This window comes from Capra hircus, chromosome 12, assembly GCF_001704415.2.
Source record: "Capra hircus breed San Clemente chromosome 12, ASM170441v1, whole genome shotgun sequence".
NCBI lineage: Eukaryota > Metazoa > Chordata > Mammalia > Artiodactyla > Bovidae > Capra > Capra hircus.
This window is the reverse complement of record NC_030819.1, coordinates 53,578,516-53,593,692: the sequence shown is the minus strand read 5'-3', so window position 1 is coordinate 53,593,692 and position 15,177 is coordinate 53,578,516. Positions and strand designations below refer to the sequence as shown.

Genomic DNA, 15,177 nt, shown 5'->3' with positions numbered 1-15,177 from the left:
CAAATCCAACACTCTGTGGTCTAATACCAACACCTCCTAAGACCTAGCCCCCAGAGGCAGTAATTCTCCTTCATCCAGAGACACAGATATTTTAAATATATACTACGCTGTGAACTGGACAGTGGCAGGCACTGTGCTTTGATTATCACGGGACTGCTAGTTTCAAGCACACTGCCTGGTACTTGAAAGGTACTCATTAAACACCTGGTGAATATATGAATATATGAGTAACTGAATTCATGAATGAACAAAATATATCAGCTAAAGGCATCGTCAACACACCCTTTGGCTTCTGAACAGTGCTTTCATCAAAAAAATCAATTCACTTCTATTTTTAAGAAAATCCATCTGATTGGTCAAATATTAAGTCTTTGAGGGCAATGATTTTACTAGTGAGTAAGTATCATTATTATAGTAGTAATAAAAGTGTTAAAGACTTAACTGAGTTTTTGTCTGCAAATTCTTGTGTTGAAGCCCTAATCCCCGGGCCCTCAGAATGACTCTATTTGGAGATAAGACCCTTAAAGAGGCAATTAAGGTAAAACGAGGTCAGTAGGATAGGCCCTAATCAAGGAGATCAGAACGCAGAAAGAGATGACCTCGTGAAGAGGCCACAAAAGGGTGGCCGTTTGCAAACCAAGGAGAGGTCTCACAGGAAGCCAATTCTGCAGGCACCCTCCACCACTAAGAAAATAAGGTTCTGTTGTTGAAGTCCCCCAGTCTGCAGCATTCTGTTGTGGCAAACTAGTACAGTAAATAGCTATTACTACTGAGTACGTACAACACACTCTCCTGGGAGCTGGGTCACTGAGGGATTGGAGCTGGCTGGAGCTGAGTCTCTGTGAGGAGCTGCCTCTAAGTAAATATTTACACTCACGCACTTCCAGGGAGCTGCACTCCATTTAGCAGGGCTCATTTACCCAACACCTGCCACACACCAGGCCCTGTGGTAGGTGCTACACAAGATCCCGGGATATAAAATGTGCTGAGACCTTCCACAGAAGTCCTCTGGCAGCAGATAAATTCAAGTGGGCAGGCCATCTGCGCACTGTGGCTGCTGCAGTGATGACTGGCATCTACTGAGGAGCCAACAGGTACCCAGAGCTCACCGTGCCCTAAGAAGTGACCAATGCTCCTCATGCACAGAAACCCTATGAGATACCACTGCTCTCATTTTACAAAGAGGAAACTAAAACAGGGAAATCAGGTAACCTGCTTTGGGTCCTACAAGCCAGGTAAGTGGTAAAGCCGGGGTAACAAATGAAGTGAAAGTCTCTCAGTTGTGTCCAACTCTTTGCGACCCCGTGGACTATACAGTCCATGGAATTCTCCAGGCCGGAATACTGGAGTGGGTAGCCAAACCCTTCTTCAGTGGATCTTCCCAACCCAGGGACTGAACCCAGGTCTCCTGCATTACAGGCGGATTCTTTACCAACTGAGCTATCAGGGAAGTCCAAAGCCAAGATAAGAGCCTGGGTAATCTGGGTAGGGTCTTAACCACCCTCTGCAACCCTGTGAGGTGGTGAGCTACGAGAGGAACAAGGAGACCAGCAGTGGGGGAAAAAACTAGTCATCAACAATAAACTATCTGGAAAGCCTCACATATTTAAAAATTAAACCATATATTTCTAAATAACCCATAAATAAAAGAAAAACTCACAAAGAAAATGGAAATTGTACTAAGTGATGATAATAATACAATGTGACAAAATTTGTCAAGAAAAACATAGCTTAGGGGCAAATTTATAGTCGTAATCACCTTATTAGAAAACAGTAGTTTTAAAAAAAAATCAATGACCTAATGGTCCACCTTAAGAAGATAAGAAAGGCAGGCCAAAAGAAATAATAAAGTTTAAGAGCAAAAATCAATGACACAGAGAACACAAATTACCAAGTCCACAGTGAAATAGGGACACCACTATAGAAGCTACATTTATGAAAGACAGTAAGAGGATAGTCTTAACCTTGTGCCAGTAAATTCAGTAACTTAAACAAAATGAAAAATTACATAAAAAATACAACTTAAACACAAAATACTAAATGTGAAGATATATGGTTTGTGAATTTTGTCAAGCATCTAAGGAAAAATAACTGCTAACTGCACGGAAATTAGAATACAGAGGATGAAGAAAGGCTGCCTGACTTGCTCTGTGAGGACGGCACCACTTCAATACCGAAGACAAAGGCAGTATAAGAACAATCATCAGAGACTAACATTCTTCAGAAGACCTAACACTCCTTAACAGCACACTGGTAAATCAAATCAAGTGACATATATAATCAAGCAGGGGTTATTTCAAAACTGTAAAATTGGATAAATATTAGGAAAGTAATCAATGTAGTCAGCCAATATAACAGTAAGAGAAGAACTATACAGTCATTTCAGGACATGCAGAAAAAAAGCATTTGACAAAATTCATTACCATTTACAAAAAAAAAAAAAAAAGAAGAAGGGAACTTCCTAAAGCTTGGCTGATGCTATCTATAAAAAGCCTATAGCCAGCATTTAACTTGATGGTGAAACACTGAAAACACTTTCCCCCAAGACTGGGAACAAGTAGTAAGATGCTGGCTCTTACCACTATTCAACATCTTCTGAGAGGTTCTAGCCAATGCAACAGGAAAGGAAAAAAATAAAAGCATATAGACAGAAAAAAGTAAAACTATTCCTATTTATAGATAACATAATTATTTACGTAGGAGATTCCAAGATATCACCAAACCTACCAGTGAATTCAGAAATATAATTTATATAATATATAGCATTTTAGGGCTTTCTTTGTGACTTGGTGGTAAAGAATCCACCTACCAATGCATGAGACATGGGTTTGATCCCTGGCCTGGGAAGATCCCACATGCCGCAGAGCAATTAAACTCGTGCACCACAACTACGGAGCCTGTGCTCTAGAGCACGAGAGACACAACTATTGAGGCCGCGTGATGCACCTACTGAAGCCTGTGTGCCCTAGAGCCTGTGCTGCACAACAAGAGAAGCCACTGAAGTGAGAAGCCCATATACCACAACTAGAGAAAAAGTCCACGCAGCAACGAAGACCCAGCACAACCAAAAGTAAATAAACAAAATTATATATACAAAAAGGATGAAGGAAATACTCAGAAGAGATATACCTAAGTGGGTAAGTCAGATAAATCTAAATAAATTTGATTTAAAAAACTTATAACATTTGAAAAATCAATTCTAAGTACAGAAGCAAAGAGGTAGAAAATATTTTTAAATAATACATATATAGTACAGAAAACATAAAATCCTTAGGAATGAATTTAACAACTATGTAAAGCCTCCACACTAAAAAACTATAAAACATTGTTGACAGAAAATTTTCTAAAGCCTTAAAAATGGAAAATACACCTTCTTAAGATTCATGGCTTGGAAGTTTCAGTATTATTAAGATATCAGTTCTCCCTGAACTCATGTAAACCATAATCTCAGCAGGCATTTTTTAGAAATAAAGATGACTAGCCAGTTCAACAATGTATATGCTAATTCGGAGAACCTAAAATAGCCCAAACAATCCTGAATCAAAAGAATAAAGCTGGTGGCATTATACCACCTCACTTCAAGTCTTGATGTGTGTGATGCAGAGTGATCTGGAATCAGCCATGGAGAGACAAAGAGATCAATGGAACAAAATAGAGCCCAGAAATAGTCCAACACTTACAGTCATTTCATTTTTTACAAATATGCCAAAGGAATTCAATGGGAAAGAGTCTTTTCAAAAAATGAGGCTACAATTGTACATTCACATGGAGAGAGGGGAGGAGGCATTCAAGCATTACATCAGACTACAAATAGAAATGAAGTGAACAGATCACAGACTTACAATAAAAGCTAAAATTGCAAGGCTTTAGAAGAAAACAAAGGGAAATATCTTCACAATCAGCAAACAGATGAAGATTTCTTCAGCCAGACACAGAAAACAAGTCATAAAAGGAAAAAACTAGCAAATGAGACATCATCAAAATTAAAAATTTCTGCTCACCTTAGGCGGAAGAACCACGATCAAGTACAATAAAAATAAGGAGTATTCCTTATTGTGCTTAACTGCATTTACAGTTATCAACACAGATAAAAAACTAAGAATGTTTCTGAAATGAATGGAGTGTTGATTTAAAAACTTTTTGTTGACGAATAATAAAGACAGAGGAAAGCACATGAATGGTAAATGCACAGCTCAGTGAGTTTTCACATGTGAAACCCGCATGACCAGACCCAGGGCAAAACCAAGAAACAGAACATCACTAGCATCCTGAAAGCTCCCTTGTCTGTCCTTCTGCTCCCTCTCTGCCCCTGCGAAGGTCATCACTATCCTGACGTCCAACACCACTCACCATATTGCAATGGATTTTAATTCTTTACAACTGACTGGAACACAGAGAATAGTAGAAGTTGCAGAACTGACAGTTAATGAACAGGTATCTTACCTCAAGATTCAAGAGTACAAGAATTTTATCAATGAAATGAAATACAGTTTTCATTACAGCATACCTTTGGTTAAGAAGCCCTCCATCTCACTCATTCTTTCCTTGTGGGGATAATACTTACATGGCCTCCAAAATCTGAAACCCTCCTTGATTCTCTAGTTGTGTATATATACCCTTTTCCCAGTCACTTCTATCATAGTGCCTGTTATATTGTTCCTATAAGAGTTATGAGTGTCCTTTCTCATCAGTGTGTAAACACTTAAGGACAGGGTTCTTGACTTTTCTAAGTTTCTATACTTTACCTTGGTCTAGTTGCTGTCAACATGACACAAAATAATTGACTATTAGTTGAAAACCCAATGGTATAGAAGCTGTTAAATGAGTAAAATTATTTAAATTAATACCTCCAGGCCATAACAGCCTATATCTGTAGAAAGAAGGCTGAAAGCAATAAAAGTGAAGACTATTATAATACATATTTTAGAATATTCTGACTAGAGACTAAAAAGATAAGTCTGGACCCATAGTTTCCCAACAGTAAAGACTGAAGTAAAATCTCACTTTAAATGTATGAACAATTATTTGGTAATGCATTAACATGAAGAATATTTTCCTTTGGAATCAAAATGAGATTTTAATTACCATATGGCAATGATATGCTTCCAAAAAAGGGAGTATATAATTTTACATATGCAAAAGAACAGACAGAAACAATGAAAATCAAATAATCTCATTTTAAGTTTATAAGTAATGTCAATAATTTCATCTTATTAAAATAGAAACATGAATTTTATGTGAATTAACATATAACAAATACTTTTACTACACACAACGAAATAAGAATAACTGGATCCTTATCTATTTAGTGACATTTTTTGGGAAAATATATATATATATTTATATAAACAACTGAGACTTAATCCCAAATCAATTAATTTACATAGCAATTTTTGCTAGAACTACATACCATCTTTACACTTTTCTATAAATAGTTGATATGAAAAATACTTCTCAACTTTCAATTAGTGTGTGTGACTAATACAATTCAGTGACTTTTATAACTGATATGCATAAGTCAGTTGATAATAATGATGATAAAAAAGAGCTTCACTTACTGCTATTTCTCTACATGCCGACATAGAGATCCCAGTTCCTTCTATTTGTTTTAAAGCATAGTCTTTATCATCTTTCCTGTGAAAACAAAGTAATTTTAATATATAAATAAATCTAAATGTACATGCATTTTAATATATATAAAAAAATAGGAATCACATACACTTTGACACTCTTCATATATAATCACATAATTTCACATGGGAAAAACTTTTTAGATAATCCAGCACAATTACATTATTTGATGAGGGAAGTTATATTCAAAGGAATAAAAAGACCTGTCCAAGGGTCTATGCTTATTTGCACAGAAGAAAAAGAAGATTCCAAAATGAAGCTCCTGACTTCCAACAAGTAAGGTTCTTTCTGCTCTAATATGTATATGCTTACCTGTGTGTGTGTGTGTGTGTACATGTGTGTACATGTACACAATGCATATAAAGTAAAACTTGCTTTCTTAAAACCCACTCAGATATTAAGAGGTCAAAAAAGTTAAGAAATGAATGCATCTCTCATGAAGTACAAAATGGTTATGATTTTAAACATGTTATAAGTTCATATCCCCAAATACCTTCAAAGAGATTCACTCAGCTTGTGTTTGCTTAGCACTCACTGTCACCAGAACTGGGGACTGACTGCGGTTCCTACCTCCATGGTGGAGCTTTCTGTGTACCAGCGGTGAGAGGTAACTAACCGACCCACCACAGGATATGTGCTAAGGCGCAACCTGCAGAGGTGACCCAAAAGTCACGCTATGGAGACCCAAGCCAAGTCTCCTCACAGGAAATCCCAACTAACCAAGGCCTGAAAGACAGTCCTCAGACCTTCTGGACTCGGGACCCTTTTTCTCTCTTGGGCGTCACTGAAGACCCTGAAGAGGTTCTATCAATATTAACCCTCTTAGAATTTAAAAATGGGAACTGTTAAAAACACAGCCTACAAAAGCACATACCCACTAGCCACCAGAGCAACAGCATCATCACCTGCCTCGTCACCTTTGAGAAAAAGCCACTGTACACTCGTGAGAATCAGAGTGAGGAAAAGCACAGAATACAGCACTGTTATGAAAACAGTGTTGGCCATGCAGATCCTCTGAAAGGATTTTGGGGACACCTAGGGCTTCCCAGATCACATTCTGAGAACTGTGCTGTGCATGTTAAGGGGGAAACACAGTGTGCCTTATCATCTGAAGGGAGGGTAAAGCATTTGAAAAACAGTCACATTAAATAACCGGAGATGAAGCTGGGGATATAATTAGGAACCCGATCATACGAGTCTTTTTACTCCAAGAACAAGAGGAGGTGCTCCATTCAAGATTTTTAAACAGGAGAATAGCAATCCTCCTTTGGGGAAAACATCTTTGCCTACCTTTTTTGAATGCTAAGGAGGTGTGTGTTGGGGCAGCGGGTCGGGGGGAGAAGGACAGGAGGCTGAGAGATCAGTTAAGTCAACAGTGTCGGAATGACTCAGGTGAGAGGTGATGCTGGCTGCCGCAGAGGAGATGGCTAGAGCCGCATAAGCAGCACCGCAGCCTCCAGGATAGAATTCTGGGGGTGAGAAAGGAGGAGACCTCACAGATGATGGCTCCTGCCTCAGGGAACAGGCTAACAGCAGCATTCACAGGAGGTCAGAGGGAACAGGAAGATGAGCGCTCCGACGCATGCAGCCCGAATCTGATACTTGTGAGACACCTATGTGGGTAGGGCAAGCTGAACAGACCCAACCAAAGAGAAAACTGAAGATACCATCATCCAAGTCAGGAGAGTACATGAGGGGAGATCAGAGACTAGGAACGGCAAGAAAAAGAATTTCAGAAACAGGCAGAAGAGTAAACAGTATCCAAAGCTGCAGAGAAGCCTAGTAAGGTGAGGACTGAGCAGCATCCACTGAATTTAGCAATGATGAAGTCACCGAGGGATGCTGGACTAGGCAAAAATAGCTGTGGTGACGCAGCAGCAGAGTCTACACTGCAGAAGGCTGAGCAATGACTTGGGCATTAAGTCAACCGAGACGTAGGTGATTCTTTGAAGGTGATAAAATAAGGCAGCAGCTGGAGTAGTACACAAGATTAAACATGTTTTAAGATGTCAGAGACTCGAGTATGTTAAGTACTGAGAGGAAGAACCCAGAGAAAAGGAAATGAGAGGGGAAAACAAGAAAAGCAGAGACTGAAATGCTGGGGGTGCGGCGGTGGGGAGGAACTAGACTGCAAGCGAGGTCAAATGCTTCTCCATCGTATCACCAACAGGAAGACCAAGGAGGACACAGGGGCAGAGGGGTGGGTTCAGAGGCAAAAGCCAGGGAGTTCTCATTCTGATGGCTTCCATATTTTTCTGATGTTGGAAATGAGGTCAAATACTAAAAGAAAGGGTAGGGTGATAGAGCTGGTGAAAAGACTGAAGGTTTGACTGAACAAAAGGGTAACTCCTTAGAAAATCAATTAATTTTATTTAACATTTTATTATTTTAAATTATTAAGTTTGCTTGGCTTTATCTTTGCTTACATATTTACACCTTATCTTTAGTTACAAAAACAAATCCCAATGACATTATTTTTCTGAAAAGAAATTTGTTTTATGACAATCAGATCTACAAGTACTTTCTAGCAAAGCACACAAATGGGCACACATTATATTAAAAATACATTAAGAATATCTGTACTTAATGTTCACCTAGTCGGAATGATGTCTGAAAACTTAAAGGGGGCATTAAAGAGAGTGACACAGAAACAAAATGAAATTGGGGTCAGAATCCACCAGGGAAGAGACAGTTCATGTGCAAGGTACTAATTTACACAAATGGTCAACCCAGGAGTGTAACCGCTTGTTATATCTACTGCTGAGGATGACTTCTAAACTAGAGCCCTCTGTGGAGAGAATGAGCAGCGGGGAAGGAAAAAAAAACAAAGACTAACTCATTCACCCCCTTAACAACCACCTCTGGACTTTCTCGTCTTTAAAAACCGTGTTGTGAAAACTTCTTCAAAATGAACAAAAAATTTTGAATCTGCAATCAGTTCTCTCCCTCACCCCAAGTAGTTACATGTTTTATCTTTTAAAAAAGATATCAGAAAGAAAGGTAAATGGGAGAATTAAAAAAAAAAAAACCTTAAAAGATATGTGATTATCAAAAAGGCAACAACCTCTTAAAACTCACCTAATTACCATCATAACATAACAGTACTTGGTGATGTGCGGGGCACACTTCTCTAACCACAAAGGCACACTAGAGAGGAAAAGGAGCCACAATCTGGTCGTAGTAGTCAGACTGTCAATAATAGCTGCAGTGCAGGGCTCTACACACAGTACTAGAAACACAAGGGATTTTCAGCTACACCTGAAGGGGTGAAGGAAAGCTTCTCCAAGAGTATACTTAACCAGAAGGTCTTAAGACTAAAGAAGCTTGTCAGGAAAGGAAAGAGGGGTTGGGGAAAGAAATGAGTAGTTACATGAGACACCCCAGGAAGGCGGAACAGCATGAACAAAAACACTGGCTGGCTGCTTGGAGAAGAGCAAAGATGAGCAGCAGCTGCGTAAAATCATGGAAACACGCGGACAGCCCTGAGGTCTGCCTGCTTTCAGAGGCGGGGTGGGAGCAGAACTTCCATGTCAGCTGTCTCCAAAGGGTGCAGAGTATGTGTGCCTCACCTCAAGGAGTGTACAAAACAAATGAGGATGACAAGAAAACATTATTACATTTAAAGATAAGCAAACAAAGCTAGAGAAAGTGTGTCATGTGACATGACCAAAAAGAGGAGGGTACAGCCATGATGAACACTCGCCTTTAACAGATTAGGTGGGGGGGGCGGGGGGGGGTAAGTTAATGGCTGCAAAGGAGTGCTTACAAAAATGAGCAGTGTTTTGGTAAAATAGAGTACTGAACACACATATCAAACTTAACTCCCCTCCTACACCCTACTAAAACTATGGAAAAGGCACAAACTTATAAGGAAGAAAAATGGGAGAGAAGATGGCACAGAAGTTTGGAAACTAAAACGAAAGTGGACAAACAGTAAAGGATGACAAGGATCCAAAAAAACGGAAGAAGCTGATAGAAAGCTGAGCACCAACTGGATTTTCAGAGTCAAATCCTCAAAGCTGAAACCTGATAGGACAATATCCCTCTGGAAGCAGAGCTGGCTAGGCAGAAGATAAACTGAGCAGAGAGCCTAAGAAACAGCAGTAAAACACAGAGAAATGCGAAAGAAAAACAGAAATCAGAGAACCAGTCCAGGGAATCTGAATAATTAGGAGTTTCAGAAAAAAAGAACAGAGAAGAGAGGCAGAAAATTTACAAAGTAATTCAAGAAAACTCGGCAACTGAAGGACAGGATTTGTAACAGTGCAAGGGTTCAATGAGTTCCCATCACAAATGAATGAAAGCCCACCCACATCAAGACACGATGTTTAGGTATTTCAGAAAGGTGGAGACAAGTGGCAGATTTTACAAGCATCCAGTGAAGACAGGTAATGGGCCGCCTAAAAAGGATCAATGTTATTCAGCCACGAGAAAGAAGGAAATCCTGCCACTTGTGATAACTCGGATTACGTGTGGATCTTGAAGACACTATGCTGCTGCTGCTGCTGCTGCTGCTGCTGCTGCTGCTGCTGCTGCTGCTGCTGCTGCTGCTGCTGCTGCTGCTAAGTCGTTTCAGTCATGTCCAACTCTGTGCTACCCCAGAGACGGCAGCCCACCAGGCTCCCCCGTCCCTGAGATTCTCCAGGCAAGAACACTGGAGTGGGTTGCCATTTCCTTCTCCAATGCATGAAAGTGAAAAGTGAAAGTGAAGTTGCTCAGTCGTGTCCGACTCCTAGCGACCCCATGGACTGCAGCCTACCAGGCTCCTCCGTCCATGGGATTTGCCAGGCAAGAGTACTAGAGTGGGGTGCCATTGCCTTCTCCAGACACTGCTAGGTGAGATAAATCAGACAGAGAATATCACTTACATGTGCAGTCTCTTACATGTGTAAATAGAGAAAGCAGAAGAGTGGTTACCAGGGGCTCAGGGACTGGGCAGGTGTTGTTTAAGGGTAAAACTTGCAACCAGCATATAAAAAAAATCCTGGAGATCTATGCACAGCACAGTGTACTATAAACTTCAAAGTTGCTAAGAGACTATATCTTAATTATTTCCATCACAAAAAAAGAAATTATGTGATGTAATAATTCTGGTTAACATAATAATTTTCCAGAGCTATTCAACCGTATCACTGATGTAAACAACTATCTTCCCTTGCCAGATACTTAACCAGCTCTACATGCTCTCAGATTAAGTGTTTGGCTATTTCTGAAGCAACATTAGGGAAAGACTGCACTTGAGCTCCCGTGGAAATGGCCTTGCCATGTTCTGCAGTAAAACTTCTTGGATCCACAGCTCTCAATAACAATGACAGACCACTTCCTCAAATTACTAGAAGACTGTCCAGCTACAGACCCCAAATTGAGGATTCCTAAGAATCGTCAAGAAGACAATCTCAAAATGAGAAAACTTCTGCCTGAGACCTTTAGATCACGTGGCCTGAGAGAGACAGCTTCCACCCTCAGGAATTACAGAACAAAATCTAAATAGTTAGAACCAAAGATTGTCAGGCTTTAATCTGCATGCTCTCTTTTTTTAGTTCTTTCCCTTCCTCTCTGCTGCTTTAAACTTCTGAATTGTTAACAGACACTGTTTCTAACAATGATAACCATAATATTGCTCTTTGCACCCCGAGTCACTCCTTGCATGAGTCTTATTCCTGGCTACAATTTGCTCAGAAGTTCACTAAAATTTGCAAATAGGCCAACTGTTGAAATTGTAGCCATTCTTTTGGGTGCAACTCAGCTCACTCTAGTTCTTGGGTACTCAAGTACTAAGCAATTCTTTCAAATAGCCAACTAAACACAGTAAACAAGACAAACAGCCACTATGATGTCAAACCTAGGATAGTTTGTCTATGCCCAAACCACACTTGGGACCCTGGTGCTTGGATTACAAACGGTTAACAATCTCTCAACATTTGCCAGTGCACTAGCACTCAGATGCCATCTCCAGAGTCTTCCAGTGCACAGCCACTTAAGCTTCAGAGGGCTCAATAACTAACCTTACAACAGAAAGTATTCATAAAAGACTGACTTCGGTTAACAGTAACTGAGGCTTTCCGAACAGTCTCCTGGTCAGCAGAATCCCAGCACAGAGGAGAGCTGGATTTCACAGAACAATGTCCCCCGGGGCTGAATCTAGCCAAAAAGAAGGCCTGAGAAAGTGAAAATAAACCCCACTGATAATCTCTGATATCCCTCAGAAATTAGCAGCAAGGCCAGTAGAAAAGGCAAGCAGGAAATGGAGTTTTGCCCAAGGCTACAGCAGAATGGCCAAAGGACTAGAACGGCCCCTTTCTGAGCAATGACTGCTGACTGATGATGCCCAGCTCTGCTTTACTCCTCCTGCCTTGAGCAAGATATCGAGGCACCCAATTACCAAACAACCCGCCCCACGACAGGACCCAGCCCATAGTGGTCTCCTCCTCAGTTCTTCCTTAGAATCATTCCACCCACATTCACCTAGGAACACCCCTGCTCTGGGAGCCAAGTGTGCGCCCACCCTTGCTACAGCAGACCAATAAACTCTAGCACTGGCGCATTCCTGCGGCCTGTATCATACAGGATGCCCAATTATCTTACATGAAGTTACAATGCATTAAAGCAAACTGAAACAACAGTCCCTTTCATTTAAATCGGGTCAGCTCTCAGAGAACACATTCTAGCTAGCCATGCTAAGTTTTACTTAAAATTCCTTTTCAGGTTAACATGTTGGCTCTTTCAATCATTCTGACAAATAGAATCTGCAACTTTTTGGTTAATTACATTAGTTTAAGATTATTAGAACTACTAACTTGATTTGGGGGTGGGGGGGCGTTCCTGTGCTTGGCACTGTTATAGTTCCTAAGATACACCAGTGAACAAGACAGACCCAACAGGAGTTACTTCCACGTTTCTCGGCAGCTCCAGATGCCAAGCTCCAGGAAGTTACAAAGCTTCCTGTAAACTGAGCTATGAATCTCTCTCCTCTGCATTATCGTGAGCGATTCAAGCTCAGTTTGTTAGCTCTCATACTTCGAATGCATTTTTATCTTGTTTGGAAAAAAGCTACGTAAACTTTAAAAAGTATTTCTAAGCTTGGAGACTAGAAAGAAACTCCTGGTCCTTTCTGTCTGTTTAGTTACGAGATTACAGTAAAAGGATCAGATACCACTAAATGCATACTTGGAGTACAACAGGTGACTATTTTTTAAATGTTCAGGTGTATTCATATGCCTGATGTGATGCTACTTTTAAGAAGAAAATCTTTAGGGCCAAGCAGAAATAAATTGGGCAGATATGCAAAATAGCAGGAAAGACCAGTCATTAGGGAGGAAAGGATTACACATTAATTTCTCTTTTCAGTGTTGCTCATTTCTTCTAGGATGAATATTAAGGAGAAAAAGAATGATTATAAATTACCAGTGCCAAAATATAGTTCTTAAAGTCAAGATGCCATGATTATAACTTTATTCTTCACAGAGCTGTGTTCAAAAAAATGACTCTGGGAAGAGGATTTAAGAAACATGGGTTGGTTGTTTACTTTGATGGAAACCCCCACATTTAGTGATATCTGATCACATCACTGTCGATATATTTAAAACGCATATTTAAACACATGCACATATATATACATGTGCACCTACATAGATAAAAACTTTCACGTACATGAGACAGATAGACATATATACATCCCAAAATACATGTGTCTAGGTATATGCAGAGGAAGAAGAAAATCATTTTTTAGTTAAGTTACTGACTGGCCATAGTACTGTTTTAACTTAAACAACTATGAGAACAATTATACAGATGCTTCATAAAGAAAAAATGCATTGTGGTTATTATATAGTTTACATAGCTATGACAGATTATCCTTTATATGGCAAGTGTTGTTTAATAATGACTCAAGCTGTTGTTACATACTCTATGAACAACCAAGAAAACAGGTGATACCTTAAAACAAAAGACTACTTGAACTTTCAAGCTTTATTTGTAGCATTCACAGATCTACAACCTTTTAATTATGCAAAACTGAAATAGAGTGAAGAGGTAAAAAAATTTAACTGTGTGTAAAAACTATGATTTAACAAATTAACATTCTGAGTGGCTGGAAATCAAGAGAAAAGACACAATCAACTTCAGGAAAGAAGGAAGGCTATCATAAAAAAATCCACAAACAAAAAATGCTAGAGAGGGTGTGAAGAAAAGGGAGCCCTCTGCACTGTTGGTGGGAATCTAAGTTGGTACAGCCACCATGGAGAACAGTAAGGAAGTTCCCCCAAAATTAAAAATAGAGCTACCATATGACCTAGCAATCCTACTCCTGGGCATACACCTGGAGAAAAGAATAATTCAAAAAGATACACGCACCCCAACATTCACTGCAGCACTGTTTAGCCAGGACACAGAAGCAACCTAAATGCTCATCAACAGATGAATGGACAAAGAAGATACGGTACATATATACAATGGAATATGACTCAGCCATGAAAAGGAACAAACTTGGGTCATTTACAGTGATGTGGATGAACCTATATTTTGTCATACAGAGTGAAATAAGTCAAAAAGAGAAAAACAAATATTGGATATTAATGCATATATATGGAATCTAGAAAAATAGTTCTGATGAACCTACAGGGCAGGAATAGAGGTGCAGACGTAGAGAACAGGCTTGTGGACACAGGGCGGAGAGGAGGGGGTGGGATGGACTGAAAGTAGCATTAACATATATATACTATAACGTGCAAAACAGGTAGGGGAAGCAGCTTTATACCACAGGGAGCTCGGCTCAAAGCTCTGTGATGACCCAGAGGGTGGGAAGGGGAAGCGGGAGGGAGGCGTGAGAGGGAGGGGATATGTGTATACACAGCTGATTCACCCTGCTGTACAGTAAAACCTAATGTAACATTGTAAAGCAATTATATTCCAGTTAAAAAATAAAGTATATGGGATGATATGCATAGTTCATGTATGTGTGAATACTACATTATTCTATTTATTTATTTAAAATTTGCATCACACCAAGTGGCATGTGATTGATCTCAGTTCCCCAACCAGAGATTAAACCCCTCACCCTCCACAGCAGAAGCATGGAGTTTTAACCACTTCCCATCATGGAAGTCCCAAAAAGGAAAAGAGTACCCTCGACTTTTTACATCCAAAGGGTCCTAGAAACAATGCCCCTGACCTTCCACTCTGTGCGCAGGGCTGACTATACTTCAAATCTATCCCTTCAATTTCCAAGTTGAAAGACCCAAATCCTTTCAGACCCCAAATCCTATATATTTATATACTATGGTACTTTTCTCTCAATCATTTTATCATATTTGCCTTTCTCCCGAGCTATTCTAGTCCTGTCTTCCTACAACATGACGATGCTTGTCAAAAGCAAAAAGGTCTCATGATTTTGTACAATGGTAGGATTACATTTTCCACTTTGTTTTCAACACACAGTCTAATGATACAGTGAACACAGTAGTCCCCCCCTTACCAGCGTTTTCAGTTACTCGTGGTCAACCACAGTCTGAAAATATTAAACGGAAAATAAACAATTTGTAAGTTTTA

General features: G+C 39.8%; 1 protein-coding gene across 2 annotated transcripts in view; it reads right to left on the bottom strand.

Annotated features, from left to right (window-relative positions):
- The window catches only part of CDK8 (cyclin dependent kinase 8), a 76,031-nt gene that overhangs the window by 45,967 nt on the left and 14,887 nt on the right, over positions 1-15,177 (bottom strand). For both annotated transcript variants that reach the window (XM_018056580.1, XM_005687557.3), the window contains exon 2: positions 5,559-5,634. In XM_018056580.1, coding sequence (XP_017912069.1) covers positions 5,559-5,634 — 76 coding nt within the window. The remainder of the gene's footprint in view (positions 1-5,558; positions 5,635-15,177) is intronic.